Source organism: Ochotona curzoniae, unplaced genomic scaffold, assembly GCF_017591425.1.
Source record: "Ochotona curzoniae isolate NIBS_2020 unplaced genomic scaffold, NIBS_Ocur_1.0 scaffold_1037, whole genome shotgun sequence".
Taxonomy (NCBI): Eukaryota; Metazoa; Chordata; class Mammalia; order Lagomorpha; family Ochotonidae; genus Ochotona; species Ochotona curzoniae.
In genome coordinates this window covers 21,566,977-21,593,961 of record NW_024467083.1, presented here as the reverse complement: position 1 = coordinate 21,593,961, position 26,985 = coordinate 21,566,977, and the positions used below count along the sequence as shown (strand labels likewise).

Here is a 26,985-nt window from a genome sequence, read left to right as displayed (position 1 = left end):
AAACACACAGATTACAAAACAATAAATAAAAATGTATCTCATCAGCCCAAGAACAAACACCTGGAAACTCACACACAGAAGGATGTTTACACAGAGTATCTCTCCTGGAACTATTTACAGGGTTACACAGATGAATTAAAGAATTTAACAAAACCTTGTACATCTATAAGAAGATGATACAACAGAGGAATCTGATTGTGGGATACAAAAAGACTTAATCTCAAAAGCTCAGGTTCTAAGGCAATAATCGAATAATGTGATTACATCTGAGTCAGGAATTTCTGCGTAATGAAGAGTACCATTGTCAAAATTAACATACAGATGGTAGGAAAACATAGTTGTACCTTATAAAATGAAATTGAACTAATGCCTGTATAATTAATAAAGCACTTAGCATTAATGATGAGAAAAAAAACAGAAATCCCACAAGGAAGATAAATGAAGAGTATGAACATCTATCTACAGGGGGGGAAAAAACTCAAGCACAGGAAGAGATGCTCAAATTCATGGATAACCAGAAAGATAAAGTAACAATGAGATGATGTCCTCGCTGCTTAGACTAGCAAATCTGAAAGCTGATAATGCCACTACGGGCCAGGAGGTGAAGGTGCAGGAATCCTCAGTGTTCCGTGGGTGGGAGGACAGATGGATGCAGTAGTTACAGAGTCCTGAGTCCAAGTATACCCTTGTACTCCTGGATCACGCAAGCTCACTTCCATTAATGTCTATACTAAGTTACAAGGTAGTTACACACACACACACACACCAGGACTGTGTAATATGCTGAAGTAGACAACTAATGGTACACATTATAGAAAATTATCACATGGTTAAAAGCAATCAACTATATTCACTTTACAATTTAGGTAAATATTTAAAGCATATGATATTATGACACCAAGACAAATATATATAATTAATTTCATGAGCATTATAACTTTTATGCATTGAAGGATAACATCAAGAGTAGAAGGACAACTACAGAACAGAAAATATAAACAGAAGAAGGCACTTCAAAGATTGTGCAGAGGCTAGCACTGTGGTACAGTAGGCTAAGCTACCACCTGCAGCATCAACATCCCATATGAGTGCCAGTTCGAGAACTGGCTGGCATGCTTGTGATCTAGCTCCCTGCTGATGATGTGACTGGGAAAGCAGCAGAAGATGGCCCAGGTCCTTAGGTCTCTCACCCATGCGGCAGACCCAGAAGTTCTTGGCTCCTGGCTTTGGTCTGAGCCAGCCCTGACTGTTGTGCAAATGTGGAGAGTAAACCAACAGATAAGGACCTTTCTCTCTCCACCTCTTCCTCCCTCTAACTGTGTCTCTCAAACAGATAAATAAATCTTTAAAAAAAAAAGTTTGTGGAAAAATGGAAGTAAGGGTTAGTTTTATTTTAATGCCCCAAATTCTGAAAGCTGTGAATAGTTTTTTTCACAGACAATATTTTCCATGACCTTTTTGGAGCCTACTACATCTGGAAAAAGTCTAGAATTCTGCATATGTAAGTCTTACAATTAAATAATTTAATAAGTACAGAGTTATAAATGAGCAAAGGAATTTCATTTCCACAAAGAGTAGATGCAGATGCTTAATAAGCATTTAAATGAGGTTCCAAGTGTTCAGCCTTTACGAAGATGCAAAGCAAAAGTCTAGTGAGACACACCGTGTCACATATCACATGACTAGAGTAGCAAACAAACGGGCCCTATGCACAGAAAATAAGTGTGGTCAAGGGCATGGAGCGACGGGACTCTCTCCCATTGCTGCTGGGGACTAAAACAGTACACGTGCTATAGAAAACAGCCTGGCAGCTGCTTACAGGGTTAAATGGAGTTATCAACCCAATACTCCCACTCCTGAGTGTAATATACTCAAGAAAATGAAATCACCTGTCCATACAAAAGCCCCGAATGACCACGCTCATAGCAGCATGATTCACAGCAGTAAGAAAGGCAGAAACATATGATGAGCAGGTAAGCAACATGCATGAATAAACAATGGGATATTATTCATCAGTCATAAAGAGGGATGATGTGCTTACGCATTCAACCACAGAGAAGAACTTGAAAACATTTTGCTAGCTGACAAAAGCCACACAAGAATGGTCATGTAGAGAATGATTCTATTCATACAAAAGGTTCAGCCACTGCCACACAGAGTGGAATCCTGCTTAACCGAGGTCTACGGGCATTGGAATGGGAAGTGACGTTAGTTTTTGGAGAGGAGAGTGACTTTTTTTTTTTAAAGATAGATTTATTTAGTTGAAAGGCCGAGTTAGAGAAAGAAACAGAGAAGCTTCATCTGCTGCTTCGATCCCCAAATGGCCACGAGGGCTGGAACTGGGCTGGTTCAAAGCCAGGAGTCAGGAGCTTCTTTGGGGTCTCCCATATGTGTGCAGGAGTCCAAGCCCTTGGGCCCATTTATTATCCAGGCACAACAGCTGGGAGCTGGATTGCAAATGGAGCAGCCAGGATCTAGCCTGAACTGGTGTCCATATGGGATGCAGGTGCCGACTTTACCACTCCTGCCACAGTGCCAGTCCCAGGAAGTGACTTTTCTTTTAATACTTATTTATTTTTATTGGAAAGGCAGATGTACAAAGGAGAGGAGAGACAGAGAAGATCTTCCATCCATTGATTCACTCTCCAAGTGGCCGCAACAGCCAGAGCTGAGCCAATCCAAAGCCAGGAGCCTCTTCCGGGTCTCCCACAAGGGTGCAGGGTCCCAAAGCTTTGGGCTGTCTTTGGCTGCTTTCCTAGGCCACAAGCAGGGAGCTGGATGGGAAGTGGAGCTGCCGGGATTAGAACGGGCGCCCATATGGGATCCCGGAGCATTTAAGGCAAGGACTTTTAACTGCTATGCTATCATGCTGGGGCCCCCAGGAAGCGATTTCTAATGGCTATGGGGCTCTTTCTGGGGTAGGCTGCCAGAATATTATGGAATTATTAGTGATGGTTGCATATCCTGTGACCATACTAAAAATGTTGAATTGTATAATTAGAATAATGAATTTTGTAATATATGAATCATATCTCAATTAAAGAGCAAAGAAATGACAAGGAGGAATGCAATGAGAAATCCTGGATTAGATCCAAGGAAATTAAAACAGAAAGTATTAAAAAATAATTAAAGGGACAAAGTTTTTACAAGCAAAAAACAAACAAGCCAGCATAGGAATGGACATTGAGTGTTGTAGTAGTTGGATCCCTGCCACCCACCTAAGAGAGCTGCACCGAGTTCTAGGTTCCTGGATCTTGCCTGCATAGCCTGCCTGCTGTGGGCATCTGAGGCATGAACCAGTGTACAAAAGATTCCTAGCTCTGTACCTTTCAAATAAATTTAAAAAATCAGAGAAATCAGAAAAAAAAAAAAAAAAAACTAACAAAATACTATTTCTGTAACTCGGAATACATGCCAACATATGATAAAAGCTGTGTTTTGAAAGGGCCAGTGTTGGCCGGTGGGATCACAGGAAGTCTAGGCCCAGAACCCGGAATTTCCACCCCACCTGCCACATGGCTGTGGCTGGCAGGATCACGGGCAGCCTATGATTTCTGTCCTGCCTAGGCTGGTGGGCCCTGGGCTGGACCTGGGCAAAGTCCTTGGGCTGCCCAGCATTGCACTCTGGGGAAGTGCGAGATGTGGGCTTGCATGGAGTTTGGGGGATGGCACAGATGTGGGTGAATAGTGACCCTAGGGTTCATGTCCAGGTGAGGAATGACTTCTGAGGGAACTCCATGGACAAGACCACTGTACTTGCAGGTGAGTGGGGAACAGGAGGAACCTTAACAGTCAGATTGAAGCACCGGCACACATGGGAGGCTTCACCTGGGTTAGTTAGCCTTGACCTCCGTGAACAGCACTGAGAGGCACACACTCCTGGGGCTTGGGGCCTACCTGACAGGGATAGATCACAGTACCCACCCGTGAGAGTCAGAACAGGGAATGGGTAATGTGAAGCTGGGCCATGACACCAACCAGCATGTGAGTGAATAGGATCTGGGGGCAGAATCTGTGGAGGGATATGAGGGCTCAACTCCAGTGGAACAACAATCTCCATTGGCATGTGCAAGTTCTGTGGCTGGGATCAGGCCTAGCTGGAGATCTAAGGAGAGGGCCCAGCTGGGATAGAGTTCCCACTGGTGAGTGCAAGAGCTGGAATGACACAGAGGGCTGGGCTGGACATGGATGCAGCCTCCTTTGGCATGGGTGTGGACTGGGTCTGGGAAGCACCAGACTGGGTTAGCCTCTAGCACCCACTGGTACCTGAGAGAGCCAGCGTGGTTGTAGAATGGGCTGGGATAGGAGTTGGTATCCACTGAACCACACGACAGCTGTGTTTGGTGCAGATCAGGTGTGGCTGGGCTGTAACACCCAACAGTAAGAATCAGAATGGGTGTGGACCAGTTGGGCAAGAACAGTGTTCCTGCCAGAACAAGAGGTCGATAGTCAATCTGAGCCAAAGACTCAACAGTGTGCACAGCATCTGCCACTGGGAGGAGACCTGACAGGGGAGCTTGGGAAACTCCTTTGTCAGATGTAGTCAGATGTAGCAAGAACCAAGGCAAGGAGTAGCCCAAACCACCCTGGGATACACTACCTGCTGGCATACATGTGGGTCAGTTCTAGGGATGGCAAATTGGAGAACCAAGACAGGATGCAGGAAGAGCTAGGTTGAGCCACAACACCTGCTGGTGGATGCCAAGGTGAAGTGAGCCTTGCCTGTGTGGGGGGATGGGTACTGGGTCCATGAGTCCTGGAGGTGAGGGGTCTGGAGGAGCCTGGGTTGCCTGACCCAGGATCTTGGGCCCGGCCTGTGAGAACTGGTCCTCCTCAGTGGAAAGGATGGAGTAGTAGACAGCAGGCCCTGATGCACATGGAGGATATGACAGCCCATTGAGGCCTGCAGAGAAAATCTGGTACCACAGCAGAGGAAGGAGAACAGAACAAATTGGACAACTACTCCAGTCAAGCGTTGATAGCAAATAACTGGGCAAATGGAGACGCTAAGGTCAACTGTGTCTGCCAGAGGACACTGAGAGGGCTCCCTCATCCTTGGATCGGCGAGATCAAGAGCATTTCAGAATTATCAAAACAGTACTAGACGGAAAGCCACATACCCCTCAGGGACTCACGTGCATGTGGGATTTCTAAAAACATTCTGGGGGCCGGCAAGATCGCCTAGTGGTTAAAGTCCTCACCTTGTATGTGCTGGGATCCCATATGGGCACCGGTTCTAAATCTGGCAGCCCTACTTCCCATCCAGCTCCCTGCCAGCAGCCTGGGAAAGCAGTCAAGGATGGCCCAGGGCCTTAGGATCCTGCACCCATGTGGGAGACCTGGAAGAAGCGCCTGGATCCTGTCTTCGGATCGGCTCAGCTCTGGCCATTGCAGTTGCTTGGGGAGTGATCAATGGACAAAAGATCTTCCTCTCTGTCTCTCCTCCTGTATGTATATCTGACTTTGCAATAAAAATAAGTAAATCTTTAAAAATAACTAAATAAAAGCACTCTAACCCGTATACTCGTCATGTGGTTGATAGACTTCACACCCAATTTAATGAGAAACCTGAGAGGCTTACAAATCTATGAATAAGACTTCGCATAGACAGATGGGGTCTTTCTAATTTTTCCTGAGAAACATTAAGAGATTATCAATGCTTTCATAGTTCCGTAAAAGAGTAGAGTGTAATAAACGCTGTGTGATAGCAGAAGTGTGACTTCGCGTCTCCTATGTGGTTCTATTTTAAGGTGCTCTAAGTACACATCTGCTGGGGAGTCTGCTTCCTCTCCTCCCCTGGACATGGGCTGGATTAAATAGGGAATCTTGAATCTTTCCTGAAATACCTGGACCAGAAAGTCTTAGTCAATGAAAACTGCTAAGCAAGGGGCTGGTACTATGATACAGCGATGGGTTGAGAGCTGGTTGTTTTGCTTTCTATCCAGCTCCGTGCTCATGTGCTTGGGAGAGCAGCAGAAGATGGCCTGAGTGCCTGCCCCCTGCTCCTCCAGTGGGACACCTGGAAGAAACTCCTGGCTTCTGCTTAACACAGGATGTGGCAGCCACTGGGGAAATGAATCAGGGGAGAGATTTCTCTCTCGTCTCTTCCTATCTCTCTGTAACTATGATTTTCAAATACATAAATAAATGCATGTTAACCTCTTAGAGAAAACACCATCAACAATAATTGGTAATACTGAAGAAAATACACTATAGGAAAGAAATTAACCTTTTACCCTACTAAGTTATTTCAAAGCTACTCAAGTAGGGGTCAGTCAGCAATGACATGAACAACTACTGAGAATATGCATTTATTTTTTTATTTGAAAGACAGAATTGCAAAGAGAAAGAGAGACAGAGAGAGAAAGTCTTCCATTCCTGGTCAACTCTACAAATGGCTGCAATGGCCAGGGCTGAACTGATCCAAAGCTGGCAGTCAGAGGCCTCTGGGTCTTGTACAGGACTGCAGGGCCCCATGGCCTTGGGCCATCCTTTGCTGCCTTCCCAGGCCACAAACAAGGAACTGGAAGGAAGTGAAGCAGCCAGGACATGAACCAGTGCCCATATGGGATGCTAGTGCCATAGTGTGGAGGATTGGCCTGTGTTCCCACCGTGTTGGCCCCTAGATAATATTTGAACAGCTTGGCAGAATAGCTTTGTCTTTTAGTTTTTTTTTCCTTTTATTTTATCTCAGAAAGACTGCACCAAGATGAAGCTAGGAAAAAACACACTAGTCCTTTTTTATGATGGTCTGACTGACCTATGATACTGTCGGCACCATGCCTATAGGTGTTTATGCCACTGAGTTCTTGCTGCCAGGCGTGGTGTCACATAAGTGCACTATATACCTCTTTCAGAACAATCCTGCCATGTTATTTCTAGTGGCAACTAAGGTCTGCTTTCCTCTGTGGACTATAGAACAAACGTGATGGCTAGAACTCAGGCTGCAGAGGCCATGGACTAGAAACTGAAATAAAGAAACATGGCCTAAATCACAGGGAACAGTCAAAAAATTTTTTCAATCCTTTTCTTTCAAAACCATTTTACTGAACATTTATACTTGGTGCCTAATATTGCTTTAGACCCTTGGACATGACAATGTCCACATTTCTGAATCATATTACTTTGAAATCTATCAGCTGGAGAGCTAGATACAACAGTAGTCTTAGATGTAAGTATGATGATGAAATAGTAAAGGAAGGCAAGGGATTATAGGAGCCCTGGCACTGGGGAGGGTCCGACACTACGGTTCTGAAAGGCACATCAGCTGTAACGACAGACGCTAAAGCCATGAGACCATGAATGGTTCAAGAACTGGCTCTATTGCTAACTGGTCTTGTGGTCACAGACAAATTGTCTGCTGCTCCATGACTCAGTTTCCTCAACTACAAAATGGAAAGGTCATGGTGCTAATCTAGGATGATTATGCTGTATGAGTTAACAGAGATAAAGAATTGAGGGCAGTGCCTGTGTCACAGGTTATTATTCCCTTGGCAGGAGATACTCAGTAAGACCTGAACGAGGCAGCCTGTCATGCAGGTAATATCAAATGAACCTCATGTGCACTAACAGCTATGCAGATTTTCGCCTTTAATCCCAGGTAGTTTAACAAAAATCAGGAAAAATGAGGTAAGTACCACATCATAATTTCCTGTAACTCACATATACAGAACATGAAGTGGTTCAAGCTAGCTCCTAATTAGAAATTCTTAATAATCAAAAGCAAGTCTTAAACAAGGGAAGCCACTGAAAGTATCTGTTAAACCCCAGGGCTGCCAGCTTGTTTTGCATGCCCTATCTGCCAGTTGTTCTGCCCACTTCCTTTTCTCCTGTTTATAAAGCAGCTGCCCAGAACAAAGCCCTGTCCATGGCAGGAAAGACATACTCTGGCATGGCTTGACATACAAAGCTTGACACTAACAGCGCCTTTCTTTGAATTGCTTAAAGGATTTTCTCTTACTAAAGCAGACTTAAAGATATCATTTTAAGAAAATAAAATCTGAAAAGTATTACCAATCTCCTCAGTTCTGGGTACTGGATTCTTTGGCACATAAAGAAAATGACCACCATTCACTAGCTGGCTTATTTTCTTGAGCTACTGGCAACTGTCTTTGGGGGCAGGCATTACGGTAGTGGGTTAAACTACTACCTGCAACATGGGCATCCCATACGGGCATTGGTTCAAGTCCTGGCTGTTCCGGTTCTAATCCAGCTCCCTGCTAATGTGCCTGGGAAAGCAGCGGGTGATAGCGCCAGTGTTTGGGTACCTGCCACTCACCTGACAAAAGCTGCCGGTTTCATCTGACAGGCGCTAGCCCCAGCCATTTCTTCCTGTCCCTCTCTCTCTGACTCTGACCTCTAAACTGCTAAATAAACTTTTTAGCTCCACGCTTCTCAGCTCGGAAAAGGCAGACCTCTCGGTTACTCACCTTCATCAGCAACAACTGTGAGCGTGACGGTGACGCCGGCATCTTTGATCAGCTGAACAATGTTGTCATGGGATAGCTCAATAATGGACTGCCCGTTCACTGCAGAGATATGATCTCCAACTTTGAGTTTTCCACAGTGATCAGCTGGACTTCCTTCTATGACTCGACCAATTTTATGAGGAATAACTAGGGAAATCCAAATGTTTCAATTATTTATCTAACAGGACCGAATTTACCACTATCATCATTTCAACATTTAACATAACAAAATCTTCTGCAGTACAGGAAAAAACCCAAAAACAAAACAAGCAAGCAAACAAAAAACAGCTCTCATCAGCAACCTATCCAACTATTTAACTATTTTTTCACCTCCCATTTTTGACCATAGTCACAGATAATCTTTACATAGTAGTAATCATAGCAAATAAGTTTCTCTGTTGTTTCTAACATTTACCAGAAACTTTCCCCCAGTTTCCCCGTCATCTGAATGACCCGGAGTAAGGGTTACTGATCTCAGCGACCTGCGGGCTACTGATCACTGCTGGTCATTTAGGCTGCACCAAGTTTTGAGCGATTTTAGAACCAGAACAATGAGACTGTCTCTTATGTTGGCAAGACAATTACTCCCATAAGGAATCAAACTTGAGTGTAAGGCTTAGTAGTGACTAGTCAAAATGCAGGGAATAAAATGCTCAATCATTAAAAACCAATCATATTTTGTTCCACATAAAAATTAATTTTTCTATCTGTACCTTAGGTGTTTTTAAAATTCAAAAGCCAAAAAGAACTAGAATAGTAAATATTTATGAGGATCACTTGCTCATGGATAAAATTCTAACCTGAACACATAAATCTGAGGCTAACATTTTCCAAAGATACTCAGGGCCACTTTGCTATATCCTTAGTTCATAACACTACAAGTTTTCCTATACTAATTTTTAAAAGACAATTGGCTTAAAAATATAACTTAAAATCAGTTCTTAGACATTTGGGCTCCGGCTGACCAGTGACTGATACAAATTAACATTTTTATTTTGGTTTTTTAAAGATTTATTTTATTTTTATAAGAAAGTTGGATATACAGAGAGGAGGAGCGAGAAGAGAGGAAGATCTTCTGTTTATTGATTCAGTCCCCAAGCAGCCTCAACAGCTGGAGCTACGTCAATCTGAAGCCAGGAGCCAGGAGCCAGGAGCCTCTTGCAGGTCTAACATGCAGCTGCAAGGTCCCAAGGCTTAGGGAGGTCCTCAACTGCTTTCCCAGGCCACAAGCAGGGAGCTGAATGGGAAGCAGGGCGGCCAGGATTAGAACCAGTGTCCACATGGGATTCTGGTGTGTGCAAGGCAAGGATTTTAGCCGCTAGGCACCAGGCCCACAAATTAACATTTTTAGATGATACTGTGGATTACATATAATGCCTTTACTGCTAGAGTTTCTGAATCATATTGAGGAGGACATTAAAGGCATTTTAATAGGCCTTCATTTGGACCATAAAAGTCAATCTTGACCATGATTTATGCTTCTACACTGTGTCTCAGTTCTTTCAGGATTATAGAGCAGGCTATTTACAAGTAGTAGGTTGTTTCTGTGTTGGCATTTTTTAGTAGTAACATCAAAATGGCTAAAAAAAATTACACAGACCAGCAAAGAGGTAACTTCAGAGCATTCTGTACATGGAGTAGGACACTTTTCAAGGTAGTCGCTTAGAGAACACACAGCTATAGACTAGCCCGAAGTCTTGCCTTATTTTATTGGCATACAAAGTCTATGGGCCTTTGTATAAAGCCAACTTGTGCATCTTAATTCATCTGTGGCTTGAATCAATCTCAAGGCCTGGCTGTCCAGCTGTGAGATCATGTTACTGCATTTCTTTCGAGAAAAAGAAAGCAAAGTAACTGGAAATGGCTCCTTCTCAAAGAAGTCCTTTTTTAGCAGGACTGAAAGTTGTGTCATGAGAAAGCTGTGAGGCACTGGCAAAGCCAAGACACCAGGCCTCTCCCTCATGGAGGCCTTTCTGAGGGCGGGGCCATCTGATACTGCCAGGGGTCAGGGACCCTTCCTTGCCAAGGGCCATTTGGCTATCTGGAACATCATTCGTGAGCTGCACACAGTGACCACCTTACAAACTAGCCTGCTACAGATTCACTAAATTCTGAGTCCTGCCTGTGGCTGCCACTGGTTTTGCAGACACAGCCCACTGCCTGGACATTCCTCACCCTGACTCAGGCACCCAGTGAAGGTGTGGGCTGGGGTCCCTGCTTTCCCCGGGAAGAATCACAGAACTACACAGTTGGAGAGGCTACAAGGAACTCTTTTCATGGCATACCTCACCAGAAAATAGACACAATTGAGAGAAAAGAGTCACCTGCGCTGAGCAGAGCTAAACAGCCCATGCCACGTGATCTATCCTGACAGTTTCTGGCCTTCCCACTTGCACTCACTGCTTCCTAAGCCAAGCCTTCGTTGATAGGGTTTGCAGTGCCCACTGTCTTGGCTGAGAGTCCCCCACCTACGCTCACCCCAGGATCCAATGGAGTTCCAGGGACAATGCTTACAGGGCACAGTGTCTACAGAAGTTGCTAATAAGTAGTTTAGTGAAATTATAAATTCTGGTTTTATATATGAGTGCAAATCTCAAGTACTTTACATAACATTCATCATCCACCCACGCCTAACATACCATTCATGTCGATAATTAATGAGCTGCAAACACTCATTTCCTGTCATACGTTAAGCTGCTACTTCAAACCTGCATTTTAATTGTGCTTTCTTTCCCATCTCATTATGAAGTATTGATAAACTTTTAAGCTTTCTTTTTGTTTAAAGGTCAAGAGAGTGGCAATTTTCTAATTGATGCTGATGACAACAATGGCAGTAGAAGCTATAACAAACAAAAGAAGTGAACAAAGTCTGGCTTAAACACTGCACTCGTGTGTGAAGTTGACCCTCTGAGAGGTGGAGTGTTACTAGCCTCCTTTACAGAGAAGATAGAGCTTGTGGAGGGTGAGTAATTTGTCCAAGATGAGACAGTTATTAAAAGAAATAAGAGGGGGCTGGCACAGTGGCACAGTCAGCCAATCCTCAACCAGCAGCATTCCACTTTGGCATCGGCTTGTGTCCTGGCTACTGTACTTTTGATGTAGCTCCCTGCTAACAGCCTGGGAAAGCAAAAGAATTGCTCCAGTATTTGGGACCCTGTACCCATGTGGAAGACCCAGAAGAAGCTCTAAGCTCCTAGTTTCAGATCTGCTCAGCTCCAACTGTTGCAGTCATTTGGGGAGTGAACCAGCAGATGGCAGATCTGTCTGTCCTTCTTTATAAATTTTACTTTAAAATAAAAATAAATACCCACTTGTTGCCATTATTGCACAGTGGATGGGTTTGGGGAGGGAGAGAACTTGGGATCTGGGGTTGTTGGTTGCTGGTGGGTGCCAGGCTGGGATAGTTTCCATGCCTGGAGCCCCATTCCAGCCACTGTGTAAATGCGGTGACCTGTCCTTGGGCCTGCCCAAAGTCCAGAGGCTGCTCCCTTCATGGTGAGTTCACCTAAGGAGGAAGGCTGGAGAGCTGGGTGGGCCCGGGCCTGTCCTGCTGCCATCATGGCATGGTGGATGGGATTGGGGAGGGGGCGGCCATCTATGGGGTTTTGGGGCTTTGAACTGCTGCTTAGGTAGCTCCATGTTAAGCCTACTGTACTTCCGGGATGTCAATCAATCCTAAAGACTCCCAATGACAGAGTAACTTTTCCTTTGAAGGTAAGTGAGGGTAATGAGACCTGGTAGGATTGAGGAGAGGGGCCAGATGATCTTTATGGAAACGTATGATATACCAACCTCCTATCAATCCTGTGCAGAACTTGTAATCACTGAACAAAGTTGAGCACTGATCACCAGTCCACGCAAAAGCTAAGGCTCAGGGCTTGTCTAGCATGATCATATCCTATTACCTGACATGATGATGGATCAGGAGATGGGTCTCATTAGGCAGGACCATGACATTAACTAGCACATGAGAGAACCATATCCTGGGACAGACTCTGTGGAGGATGTGTGGGCCAAATCCTATGTATAATCTAGCCCCACTGGTTATCTCAAGAATTGGGGTGGTAATGGACTAAGCTATGTGTGACCAAGGAGCCTGCCATCAATCACAGGTAAAGGAACCCCCAACCGTCTGGACTGGTCAAGGCAGCAGCACCCGAATGTGCATCCTGAGTAAGGTGTGGGGTGGGCCTGGCTGCAATGTTCACTCGCTCACACAGGCCAAATGGAAGGGCAGACTATACCGGACACTGGCCTTTTTAGGCATGTATGAGAACTGTGTCTGGGAGTGGGTCAAGTGGAGGAACTTGGGAAACTTCCCTGGTGGGTCATAGCTCCCACTGGTGAACAGGTGGTCCAGACCTGGGGGTCGGACAAGCTGGGCAAAGTAGTTCCAATGGCTGGCTAATGTGTGGGTTGGAAATGGAACGGCGTGGACAGGGCAGGACTGAGCAAACCTTAGCTCACAAGCAAAATTAGAAATCAGGATGGAGCACAGGTCATGCTGAGCTAGGATCTTGCACCTACTGGTCTGTGTGAGCCACAGCATCTAGGGCAGGGGCCGGGATAGGTGAGGGGTTGAGCCAAGCTGAGTCAGAGCAACCACTGGCATGCGTGTGATCTATGGCTGGGAACAGGCCCGGCTGGGGAGCTAAGTGGACACCCCAGCTTGAGTTGAGGTTCCCACTGAGGAGCACGGGGGCTGGAATGGGGGCTGTGTTCTGATCTGGATATGGCTGTAGTCTCCCTTGGCACAAGTGTACGCTGGGACTGGATGTACCAAGCCAGGCTAGACTCCAACACCTTCTGGTGCATCTGGAGGACCAGGGTAGATATGGGACAGACTAGGCTAGGTCTCAGCCCCTACTGAGCCATGTGTGAGCTCTATGTGGTTATGGATAGCTGTGGCTGGGCTGAAACATCCAACAGTAAGAACTGAGTAGGGCTGGCCCATGGACCCACTGGTATGCACGAAATCTGGCACTGGGAGAGGTTCTGATGGAGGAGCCTGGGCAACTCCTCTGGCAGGACACAGACCCAGCAGGCAAGCGCAAGAAGCATTATAGGAAACAGGAAACAGTCCAGAACAGGCCATGGAAAATTTCCCACTGGCATACATTTGGCATGGGTCGGGGGCAGACCAGGCTGAACCAGTTCACATCACGTGCTGGCAAATCTAAGCACCAGAACAGAGTGTGGGTCGAGCCAGGTTCGGTTGTGACAAAAACCAGTACACATCACAAAATGCCAAGGTGAGGTGAGCCATACGGGATGGGGTGACAGCACCCAACCAGCACATGTGAGCACCAGGGAGGGGGCGGAGCCAGCAGGGGGAATGTGGGGGTGTTCCCCTGCTGGACAGCTACTCTCAATGGAGAGACTGAGCTGGGATGGGGGGCAGACTAGATAGATAGGTATTGACCTGTGGGCCTCATGTGGACTAGATCAGGGAAAAGCCAGGCTGGGTTGATTATTCCTACTGGTGCAAACAAAAATTAGAATGGGTGAGGGTTGCTTGGGCATTGCCACATCATCAGCTGGCAGAAGTTGGCACTGGGGGCTAATTCTGTCAAGCTAAACTGCAGAACCACCTGGAGAATGCATAATCCAGGAGTGGGAGTGGCCTAGAAGGCAAATAGTGGGCTCCTCCCTCTTGGGGTACCACTTCCACTGAAGGGCACAAAAACCAGGACAGGGACTGGGTGGCTAGACAGAAAGGCACCCAACAACTTGTGTATGGGCTGGATAGTCGGGTTGGTTGGGTTGAACTAGGCTTTAATGCCCATTGACATGTATGAGAGCTGAATAGGATGTGGGACAGATTGGACTAGTCTGCTGCACATAATGGCAAGCATAGGAACCAGGATAGGGGGCGGGCCTGGTGGGGGTTATTATGGGTCACTCTGACTAGCCTGCTGCTCCCACTGGTTTACGTGAGGGTCGAGTGTGTGCTGGGCAGAATCAGGCTGGACTATAACACCCATTGGTTCCAGAGGAACACAGCACAAGAAACAGAACTGACCCAGCAATTGTAACCACCAGCTTATTGGAGCGATGGACTGTACCATGTCTTGTACTTGCAAGCACACACAAGCACCTGGTCTGGGTTCACCTCAGACAAAGTTTTTTTAGGGATCCCGTCAATCGAACTGCCGGACTCAGTTCCCTAACCATGAAAAGACAGAGGACAGAACAAATCAACCAACTACCTCAGCCATATGTTGGCAGTGAAAAACTGGGCAAACAGAGACTCTAAGGTGGACTATGTCAATCAGTGGAGTCTTCAGCAACCTCATTGTGTTTGGAATGGTGAGATTGGCAGCAATTTAGAACTACTGAACTACCAAAACCACTTGAGCAAGGCCCTCGAGCATGCCCCACATCAGGGACCTGGGATGGGTGGGAGAGGGTAGGGCTTCTTCCTTTATCTCCTCCTTTACCCCAGATACATGAAAAAAACAATGTGGAAATAATAGTCTTACCCACTTTCCTGTAGCCCTTGAACCTTTGTGCCCTGGTTAACTATGTAAAGATTGTTAAAAATAAAGAAAAAAATAAAATACTTGAAAATGTTTAAACATACACAAATATATCAAGAAAGGACATATTTGATATATATAAAAATTTGAAGTACAAATTCAACAATGCTCAAGCATATTTAAATGTGCAACTGATTTTGCTGAATTCTTCCTCTAAGCCACTTTCCTAATTTCTGCAATGCTAGAAAGGGAACATCTTCACTGTACAGAGTGGCTAACGACTGTTACCCTGAGGAATCATCTTTTTACAATTTTTGTTAATCTGATTATCGAGCATTATTGTAAGGTACTAGAATGACAATGTGATTATCCTGTTTTCCAATGATACAACATGAAAAACCATCAAAAAGCTGCTTTTCTTTCATTTTTCTGACACAGGCCACATAAGAATCCTCACAGCATCAGTGACATCTCCAGTTCCAAGTGTTACCATAGCAACTGCTTTTGGAAATTGGAAACTAATATTATTGAGCACTGACCTGACACTACAGCATCCATATCACTGAACCTTCTTCCTTTACATACTTGCAATAATTTTAGCAAGAGTTTTAGCAAATTAGTTTGGCAAACATCCTTTCCTCTGAATAATTCCTTTTTTCTTTACTTAGGCTTTGATGATCATTTAGTCTAAAAAGCTCTCACTACTTCAAGATAGAACCTCAGCTCCTGGGAAACAAGAGGGATATTTTCATGTGGTCAAGAATTTTTATTACTTGACTTTGAAAAATTAAGTTACCAAAGAGGTAAAATATATAAATCTCAATATTGAGTTCAATTTCATAATATTTAAGATTTTTTATTTCTTAGAAACATCCAGACAAGACAAATGCTCTATTTGCTGAATCACAATAAACTGGAACCTGCCAGATATACATCCTTCTTTGTTCAAGGAACAGACACAACTTATTCTTCCCAGATGAGAATGTCCTCTTAAGTCTGATTGAGGATATTTAGATTAGGTTTAGAAAGTCAGATAAATTTTTGACCTTTCCCTGAAACATATGTGCAAGGTAGGAATGCCACTTATTATTCAACAAGGACATCTTACAGCAGAATATAGCAAGTATTACTAAATAACATGAAAGATTTATATGACAAATCTCGTTCTAGACTTTTCTATTAATGTGTTTTGCTTTTTCTCAATTGTTTTTAGTAGGTAGTTCACTTTTACAAACACTATTTCTTCCAATTTAGAAAACCCAGGTTCAATATTTAAAATTCGGTCACTAAGTCCCTTCAATTGTGTTCCTGACACACTCACTCAGTGTGACATTTGATGGAATTTGAGATGACAGATAAACCTGACACCTGAAGGGTTTGGTTCCGATGATCTTACAGTTCCTAAATACTAAAAACAAAAAAACACACAAAAAAACCTCAAACCTCTAGGGAAATTCACAAGCTCCAGTGGGAGGCAGAGGAAGCAGAAGTTGACAGAGGGAGACCGCAGGATCTAGCATTCTTACCGCCAGGAGGGGGCTTGTTTTTGGAGGTGAGGATCACGAAGCCGAACCCTTCATTTTCTTTTCTTTGCAAGACGACATCATAGGCCTCTTGGGGAGCAGGCCTGCCGGGGACAAGGTCTGCTCTGTTCAGGCGGGGAGATCCATTCTGGGCTGAGAGGAAGGCTTGGGAGCCGTCATCCTCAGGCTGCTTCTCTGTAATAGACAGGACACCTTTTGGTCATATAGTAAACATGACATATTTTGATATTTCTGGAAAAACTGTAAGTCTAGATGAATAAGTATTTCTGTGCAAAACCTCTTACAAGAAAGTTTAGTTTCTAATGATACAAAGGATAGGAAAGCAGCCTTCTATGTGAACTAGGGGCAGTGTATGAGGACAGATACAGGTAGCAGCACACATTTAATTTTGTAAATACATAAATATATATAATTAGAAAACTCATGTGCTATTATATTATGTCATTTAAAAAAATTTATTTATTTTATTGGAAAGGTAGAGTTTCAGAGAAGACAGAGAGAGAGAGAGAAGAGAGAGCCTCCATCTACTCCCCAAATAGTTGTAATATTCAGAGCTGGTCTGGTCTGGTCTGAAGTTGGGAGAACACTGGGCCTCCCAAATACTTTACTTTAAAAAATTTATTTATTTATTTTTATTTAAAAAGCAGATTTACAGAGAGGAGAGACAGAGAGAAAGATCTTCCCCCCACTGGCTCACTCCCTAAGTTGCTGCAATGGATAGAACTGAGCCAACTTGAACTCAATAGCCAGATGCTTCTTCTGGGCCTCCTGTGTGGGTACAGGGTCCCAAAGCTTTGGGCTATCCTATACTGCTTTCCCAGGCCACAAGCAGGGAGCTGGATGGGAAGTGGAGCATGGGACATGCACTGATGCCCATTTAGGATCTTGGTGCATACAAGGTGAACATTTAACCAATGAGCTATCAAACCAGGCCCCTTATTTACTTAATTATTTTAAAAGCCTATCTTGTGCCATAATTTGGTTAACATGTCAATCATCAAAACAATTATAATATATTGAAATTGTGAAATACTTAATAATAAGGTTTCCTGGCTCAAAATTTAGACTTAAAAAATATTTTACTTATTTCAAAGGCAGAGTGAAAAGGAGAGACAGATAAAGAAATCTTCCATTCACCAGTTTACTCTCTAAATGGTCACAAAGAACTTGGCTTGAAGCTAAAGCCTGGAACTCCACCTAGGCCTTCCATGTGGGAGACAGGAGCCTGAATATTTAGGCTTTCCTATGCTGCTTTCCCAGGCACACTATCAGGGGCTGGATTAGAAGCAGCCAAGACTCGAACTAGCACGCTCCACATGAGACTGCTGCAGTTGCAGGTGAAACCTTAACCTAGCGTACCACCACATCAGCCCCCAGATGATATTTCTTTTAAAGAAGCAGTTTTATTTTTCTCAAAGTTATTCATGTATTTATTTCAATTTATTTGAAAGTCAGAAACACACACACACACACAGAAACAGAGAGAGAGAAAGAGAGACAGACAGGCACAAAGAGATCTTTCATTTCCTGGCTCAATTTTCAAATGCTGACAATAGTCAGGGAAGGGACCTGGTGCAACAGCTCATGGGTTAAAACCTCACCTTACATGCACCAGGATCCCATATGGGTTCTGGTTCGTGTCCTGGCTGCTCCATTTTCCATTCAGCTTCCTGTTTGTGGCCTGGGAAAGAGGATGGCCCAAAGTCTTGGGACCATGTACCTGGGTCCAAGAAGAAGAAGCATCTTGCTCCTGGCTCAATTCTGTGTTGTGGCCACTTGGGGAGTGAACCAGCACATAGAAAAAATCTTTCTTTCTTTCCTTCTTTCTGTAAATTTGTCTTTCCAATAAAAATAAATAAACTTCAAGAAAAGAAACACTAATCAGGGAAGAACATGGCTGAAGCCAGAAGCCTGGAACTCTATCAACGTCTCCCACATGGGTATTTGGGACCCAGTATTAGAGCCACCACCTGCTGTCTCCTAGGAGGTGCTCTGGTTGGACTGGAAGCATAGCAGGTGTTACCTGAACCACAGGATGTACGTGTCCCTAGTGGCAACTGAACTGCTGCAACAAAAACAATCACCCCACAAAATTTATATGATTTTTAAAATAAATTTCAGAATCCTAACATTATTAAAAATCAAGGATTTTTTTCATGTAATATATGGATAGAATGAATTAGCAAAGATGCCTCATCAATATCAACCATTATGAAACTTCTTCATGATGGTTTCCAGGAGAGAGACAGCTTGTAGGTTGTATAACATCACACTTTTACCGCAAGTATTTATGTCCTGGTTCTAGCACAGCCAAACTGGGGCACACTGGTCCTCATCTCTAAATGCCAGGGATTTCCTAAGACAAGAGGGCCTTTACTTTGGATGCTGCAATCACAATTACAGCATGTAATTTTTAAGAGTGATAAAAAATATCCTCCAAGTCAACAAATATTTCTTGATGTCTACTTAGCACCAGGTGCTCTTCCACATTCTGAGGACACAGCAGATAACTAGATGGACTCAAATCCATATTTTCATGCAGCTCTTATTTTTCTGCTATAGTGTTGTCTTTAAAATTTAAAGGTGGCAAAAATTCACAAATACAATTCCTGTGTAGCATTCACAAAGAAATTGATGGGAAAACTATAAGATATGCTCATATACTAATGTAATGATTTAGATCCTGGGCTCTGAAACTAAACTGAGTTTTCCTCAAGCTTTTTGTGAAATTACATAATCAGGTAATGGCAGCTTCTGCATCATGTTATGAATATGAAGTATATAATCCTTCTATCTGGGACACAGAAAAGCACTCAGTCAATATTATCTCAGGGATGGGTACTGTGGTGCAGCAGGTTAAGCTGCCACTTGGGAAGCCTGCAGTCTGTACTGTAGTGTCAGCTCAAGTCTGAGCTCCTTCACATCTTTTTTTTTTTTTTAACATTTATTTATTAAAAAGATTCATTTTATTTTCACTTGAAAGCAGAACTACAGAGAAAAAGACAGACAGAAAGAGAAGTCTCATCCCCAAATGGCTGCAAAGGCAGGAGTAGAGCCTATCTGAAGGCAGAAGCCAGGAGCTTCCTCTGGCTCTCCCATGTGGGTCAAGGGGCCCAAGGATGCGAATCATTATCTGTTGCTTTCCCAGGCATGTTAGCAAGGAGCTGGATGGGAAGTGGGGCAGCTGGGACAAGAACTGGGATGCTAAGAACTACATGGGATGCCAGCACTATGGGTGGAGGCTTAGCCTACCGCACCATGACATAAGTCACCAGCTCTTCCACTTTTGATGCAGTTTCCTAGTAATGCATTCTCAGATGCAGCAGTTGATGGCTCAGGGCTCTCCCACCCACTCAGGAAACCAGGATGGAGTTCTGGGATACTGGATTTGGCTTTGCATAGCCATGACTATTATTTTAGGGACTCACAGAGAGTGAACTAACAGAAGCTTCTCTCTTTCAAATACATGAAAAATAAACTCTAAAAATGTTATTATTCACTAAAACTTCTTAGAGTATACACATTCTACTTCACGTGACTATATGTAGTTTTTTCAGTATCTAAAGTCTTTTTGGTATTCAGGTAATGAGATACCATGATACCTTTGTATGACTAACTGCTTCTGAGTTTTAAAAACACAGATCTAAACAGTCCCCTCTCCAAACCACAGGGAAAAATCCAGTAACATGTCAATAAATAAAATATTAACACTGAGCCCCCAATTTTTTTTTTTTGGCAATACTATTTCTGGGTCCATCTGACCCCTTACAGCCTTCTACAACAAGACCTGGATCACATCAAATAGGATATCTCACACACTACTAAACATAATCAAATAGCCTGTGAAATCACACAGGAGATACACTCAGTCTTTGTGTCAGAGCAGGAACAAGTTCACGTACCTCCAAAGAAGATCTTCCTTCTGACAGTTAACAACACGTGGCCGTTGCGAGCAGCAGTTGTCATTAGGTCCAAGACCTGCTTGTGTGACTTCCCTTTCACAGGAATTCCATCAATGCACATCAGCTCATCTGCAGCACGGAGCCGGCCATCTTTCTCAGCTGCTCCCAGAGGAATAATTGCTCCAATATATATCTGATAAGGTAACAAAGTACAGCTTGGTCTACTGTGCACTAAGATTAGTTGAAGAGTAGGGGACAGCAGATATTTGCAACTCAATTATAAAAACGTATTTTTGAAAGGTGGCATCTTATGAAGTGCCCCTTCTTAAATGCATTTTAAATAACCATTCTGTATAAGGTAACCCTTCTGGATCCTTCAGAGTAGAAGAAAGGCAGAAAATGTAAATCTGTTAAATAATTTAAAAGCACAATACAACCTCTATCATTACAATGAAACAAAGCAAATTCAGAAAGGCAATTTTATGTGAGGCAACTATTACTAGTGTAAAAGGTCTGTTCAGGGTCATCAGGAAAGATCTTCTGCACACTGTTCACAGTAAGTGGAACCATTCTCACAATACTTTGATCTCACAGGGCTAACAGTGTAAGTTCAGTATGCAAATCAAACACTTCTTCCTAGGTATCAAAGGGAACAAAGTGACGAGAGGTTCTTTCGCACCTAGTTGAGATGATCTGGGTTCACTCCGCTCACCAGCAACTAGAATACTTTTATTAGGTAATCCTGGATGTTTGGACTAGTTTCAGAGCTGCCACAATTTGACATTTAAGAAGAAAGAAAGAGTTTGCCAATGTTTAAACAAACTCTCAAAATGTCTAAGTGAAAATTATGATTACTGACAAAATAGAAGTAACAAAGATACATATACCACACAAAAACAATGAAGTAACAAAAATACATATATCACACAAAAATACTAAAAACATCTTGCATTTGTCCTATAAAGGCAACATTAGATTTTATGTATCTTTAAAAAAATTATCGTAAATGCAGCTAATATGATTAATTTGAACACATTTATACTACACAAATCAAATGGATCTGTAATATTATACCAAAGGCAATGGCACGAGCATTGTTAAGCCACCATCTGCAATACTCAGTGCCAGTTTAGGTTCTGGTTGTTCCACCTCAAGCAAGCTCCTTACTAATGAGCCCAGAAAACTAGGGAAAGCCTGCCCTTCATACAAAGTATTGGGCAGAGTTCTGGGCTCCTTGCTTCAGCTAGGCCTAGACTCAGGGACTACCCTCCAGGAAGCAAAGCAGAAGACTTTCTCTCTCTAACTCTGCATTTCAAATAAATGAAGTAATAAAATAATAAAATATCTCTTTTTAAAGAAAATTCCACAAAGCACTTCATGTCTTTGTTATTTAAACAAAGGCAAAAGTTAAAACTAAACTAAACCCACTGAAACTGTTCTCTTAACTATTGTGAGAATCATGTCCAAGCAAATTTCAAGATTTTAACTTTTTAATAAATATATGTTTAAGCAGTTTTTAAAAATGCTTAACTGTGTTCATCTATTTCAAGGGCACAGGAGGGAGTAGAGATGGAAGGAGGGAAGGAGAGAGAGAGAAAACTGATTCTTCAGCTGCTGATTTGTTCTTTATATGCTCACAATCGGTGGGCCGAGTTGAAGCCTGGATCCAGAATTCCATCTGGGTGGTGGGGCCCACGCACCTGATTTGTCACCTGCTGCCTCCCAGGATGCATGCAAAGGAAGGCAGATGAAGCAGCACTTGGATACGGGATGTGGGTGTTCCAAGCAGTGGTTTAAACCATTGCACCATAACGCCTATCTAAAATTCTAGACAATGCTTTACAACTATAACCCTTACGTCTTCTGGCAGAAATACTGATTATTTTATACACCTGTAGTTTCAAATATTAACAGCCGTAAGGACATGCCAAGCACTGAGTATGAAAATGCCACCCCATTCGTAAGAACAGGTGAAGTTATACATGGGTTCAGCCAATGACACTGGAATATTCAGAAGACCCAGCATTGGCACCAATGATTGTGAAGGACAAAAAGGACTTTTAGAGAAAGAAAATGTCTTAGGATCTGTTTAACAAAGGCAAGGCAAATAATAAAGTAAAATAAGCTTTACCAACTTATACAGAAAAGCAAATACATTAATCACTGTGCAATTTACACTTCCTAGCCTCAGCGACACCACATGAACAGAGGGACAATGATATTCACAAGATGCAGCTGCTGCTCATACCAGAAAGACTACTAGAAAAATAAAACTTAAATAAAGATCAGCAGGTAACTGCCAGACTCAGAACCATGGTCTGACCATGGAGTGCAAGTGCCAGAGCTGAGCCTCCTCAGAGGCTCAGACGGAGCAGTGGACAGCATAACCAGCTGCACAAGGAGGATATGTCAGACTATCAGAACCTGAAGAGGATACCTGGCATCACAACACAGATCAGAACAAATCAATCAACTACCTCAGCCATATGTTGGCAGTGAAAAACTGGGCAAACAGAGACTCTAAGGTGGACTATGTCAATCAGAGGATTCTTCAGCAACCTCATTGTGCTTGGAATGGTGATATTGGCAGCAATTCAGAACTATTGAACTACCAAAACCACTTGAGCAAGGCCCTCGAGCATGCCCCACATCAGGGACCTGGGATGGGTGGAAGACTGGGTAGGGCTTCTTCCTTTATCTCCTCCTTTACCCCAGATACGTGAAAAAACAACGTGGAAATAATAGTTTTACCCACTTTCCTGTAGCCCTTGAACCTTTGTGTCCTGGTTAACTATGTAAAGATTGTTAAAAATAAAGAAAAAAATGAAAAAAAAATGTTTTAATCTATTTTCTGGATTAAAAAAAAATCAGCAGGCAAACAAAACAAAAATACTCCATGGTCTGCCAAATGACTACTTGTAAGTTTTAACAGAGGCAGTCATATTCCAACGTGCTAGCACTTACAGATTGGTCGGGTCCATCTCCTCCTAGCACCCTGAAGCCAAACCCTGATTCCTGTTTCCGAAGAAAGACATCCAAGTCTTTGGTGTTTGGTGCTAAGAAAAAACAGAAAACATAAATACGTAAGCTTATATTTTAGAAGAATTAGACTCTTGATCTTAGCCAAAGGTCAAGAAGCGATTACATTTTAGAAGAGTTAGAACAGAAAAAAAATTCATTGAGTAAGAAATATAATCTGAGAAAGTTTTGATATGTGAAAATTTTCATAGGAGCATAGCACACATACAATTCAACTATAAAGCCTTGTTTTGACCAATAAACAAAACTGAATCAAGATTATTTAGGAATGTTTACCGCTTCTTTCATGTACTCAATATCTCTGCCCCTAACTACTAATTTCTAATCTCCAATTTGAGTTTGTTATTTAACAAATACAAATTATCTAAGTTAACACTGGTAAAATGCATTTTAAATCCAAGTAAAAAAGAACCCATAAAGTACCTATATCAACTTTTTAATCAATATTTTTATCTGAGAGATTATCCCATGTACCTGTTTATTTATGACAGTTTTGCAAAACAATAGCAGTATAAAGGAAAATAAAAAAGAACATCTATTATCTAGAATGTGCCATTTCCTAGAGGGCTTAAGAAACTACTCCAGTCTCACATAGTAAGTAAATGATGGAGCTTAAATTTTTATTCATTTATTTTTATTATTACTTTTTTATTGGAAAAGCAGATTAACAGAGTGAAGGAAAGAGAGAAAGTTCTTCCATCAGCTGGTTCATTTCTCCAAGTAGCTGCAAATCCAGAGCTGAGTCAATCCAAAGCCAGAAGCCTGGAGCCTGTTCCAGGTCTCCCTCATGCATGCAAGATCCCAAGGTTTTTGCCCATCCTCTACTGCTTTCCCAGGCCATACAGGAAAGTAAAGCAGCCAGGACATGAACCAGCACGCATATGGGATCTGAGCACTTGCAGGGAGAGGATTAGTCAACTGAGCTATCACATTGGGCCTTGTAGCTGATATATAAACCCCGACTGATACCACAATGCAGGCTCTTAACACACAGTGTCCTGTTCCCAGAGGATAGTTTGTACACTTCAAATACCATGTCAGGAAAAGCTCTTTCACAACACAATATTATCCCTGAGAAAATATTTATGTTATTTATAAGGAACTATTTACTAAAAACAGAAAAGGAGAAACAGGTTAAGGAAATGTTTAAAAAGTTTATGAAATAACGCGACTGTAGAGTTCACAGCTACATTAAGAATGTATCAAGAGTGCCTGGTGCAGTGTGCTAGCTGCTAAAGTCCTCGCCTTGAACATGCTGGGATCCTATATGGGAACCGGTTCTAATCCTGGCAGTTCTGCTTCCCATCCAGCTCCCTGATTGTGGCCTGGGAAAGCAGGAGAGGACGGCCCAAAGCCTTGGGACCCTGCACCCACGTGGAAGACCTGGAGGAAGTTCCTGGCTCCTGATTGGTGCAATACTAGCTGTTGCAGACACTTGGGGAGGGAATCAACAGATGGAAGATCTTCCTCTCTGTTTCTTCTCCTCTTTCTCTTTGCAATACAAATAAATAAATCTTAAAAAAAAAAAAGAATATCAAACAATGAATACAAAATGTATCACAGAAAGGAATTCTACATGTAACAATTTAAATTATTTCTTTGATATGCTTACACCTGTTTTTCATCTTTATAAATATGACCTGGGCATATCAAGATAAAGAATACAACTAGTTAAATAAGTGTGAAGTAATCTACGTATAGTATTTCCATCTGCACATACCATAGTTATGAAAAACAAGTGAATTTAAAAAATTAAATATGGAAGTAATTTTACATTGGAAATATTTTTATTCTAAGTGCATTAATATGAAAATGAATGTTTTAAAAATTTGTTTTTTTTCATTAGAAAGGCAAATTTTCAGAGACAAGGAGAGAAAGATCTTTCATTCAGTGATTCACTCCCCAAATGGCTGAAACAGCTGAGTTCAATCGATCTAAAGCCAGGAGCCAGGAGCCTCTTCCAGGTCTCCCACATATGTGCAGGGCCCCAAGGACTTGAGCCACCTCCATTGCTTTTCCAGGCTACAGGGAGCTGGATGAGAAGTGGAGTAGCTGGGACACGAACCAGTACCCATATTGGTTGCTGGCACCACAGTGTAGAAGAGTAACGTGCTAAGTCATGGTGTCAACCTCTCCTCTGGCTTTGCCAGTCTGCTTAGCCAAATGAGTTCCTAGTATAACCCAAGCCTTGCAAATGCTGTTTCTTCCAATTTTTCCTTTATTTTCCCTATAAACATCTAATTTCTGAAAACTGCTAAAATGTTACTTCCTGCAAAAAGCTTTACTTACTTTCTACTACTCACACAGTTTAACTCAGTATTTCCTACTTTGGTCTCTAACTTACCCAACTCATCTTTCCATCACTGCACCTGTTGGGCTTATGTGTGCTTATTTACACTTACTGGAGTGTATATTTGTCTTTTTTCTGTTTAAATTTAGTTAGATTTTTGAGTGTAGGGCCTGTGCTGATTACCTACAATGGTGTCTAGTAAACAGCTGAACCTTTGGAAGAATGAATGTTGAATGTACACAAAAGAGGCTCAGAGTCATTAAAATGAGAATGAAGTGTGCTTGAAATTGGGAAGCTCCCAATTATAAAAATATTTCAAGTTTATATAATTACATATTCCTGAAGTATTCCACAGCCACTTACGTTTATCTTCATATAATGTCTTCGATTTCAGGTAGACCTCAGAGGGATCCAGTTTGGGGGATCCTGATCTGACAATGCTGGGTGGAAAAGGCATAGGCTGGGGAATGGGCTCATTTATGGCCTCCAAACTTCCTGAATCTTCCTTTTTATCTGTTTTCTGAAATGCACAAAAAGGTCTTACTTAGCACTTTAAATTAAAAAATCGGATGATTAATTATTTTAATTAATTTTTTTTTTTAGAAAATTTCCATTTATTGTAACATTGCTGTTTTAACTGTATTGTAACTGGGGTGAGATTGTTTTTTTTTTATTGTTAATAACATTGTATTATGTGATACAGTTTTATAGGTGCTTGGAGGGATGATTAATTTATAAAACTGTCCTCCAAGCTGGGTATGCTGGTTATTACAGCTGTGGTGGGGGCAGGGTCAAGCCACGAGGGATTTGTGGACTCACAGGGATCCGTTTTCATACCCACGTCTATTTGGTTAAAACCCATTTGAGTTAAACGAAAGAAAGTTTAAAATGATGTCCACTGAAAACTCTCAATACTTCTAAGTTCAAATACTCTAGCCTTTTCTTTACTGCCAATACACCACTTGAATCTGAGATGAAGATTCACAAAAATACAATACAAAACAACACTTCCAAGAAAAACAAGCAGGAGAGTAAGAACACCTTCATAAAATTCCCACCTCTCACTCACTGACTTAACTCCTATGAAGATGCTTAAGGTAACATTCTTTTTAGGAAAACAAGATAGGGAATTTCCTCTAACCCAAATGTCATCAGATGACAGGGAAGATAAGAGTATCCCACCTGTCTTCCCATTTGTCCTAGGATCCTAGGGCTCAGCAATCAGAAAACATTAGAGCCACCTGGCTGTGATGGCATCCGTTA

The 26,985-nt window shown here is 42.5% G+C and overlaps 1 protein-coding gene across 2 annotated transcripts in view; it reads right to left on the bottom strand.

Moving 5' to 3' along the window:
* MAGI3 (membrane associated guanylate kinase, WW and PDZ domain containing 3) overlaps positions 1 to 26,985 on the bottom strand; it is a 202,002-nt gene that overhangs the window by 11,493 nt on the left and 163,524 nt on the right. For both annotated transcript variants that reach the window (XM_040998530.1, XM_040998529.1), the window contains exons 12-16: positions 26,086 to 26,242; positions 23,358 to 23,449; positions 20,394 to 20,586; positions 16,474 to 16,665; positions 8,430 to 8,615 (exon numbers count right to left, since the gene is read on the bottom strand). In XM_040998530.1, coding sequence (XP_040854464.1) covers positions 8,430 to 8,615; positions 16,474 to 16,665; positions 20,394 to 20,586; positions 23,358 to 23,449; positions 26,086 to 26,242 — 820 coding nt within the window. The remainder of the gene's footprint in view (positions 1 to 8,429; positions 8,616 to 16,473; positions 16,666 to 20,393; positions 20,587 to 23,357; positions 23,450 to 26,085; positions 26,243 to 26,985) is intronic.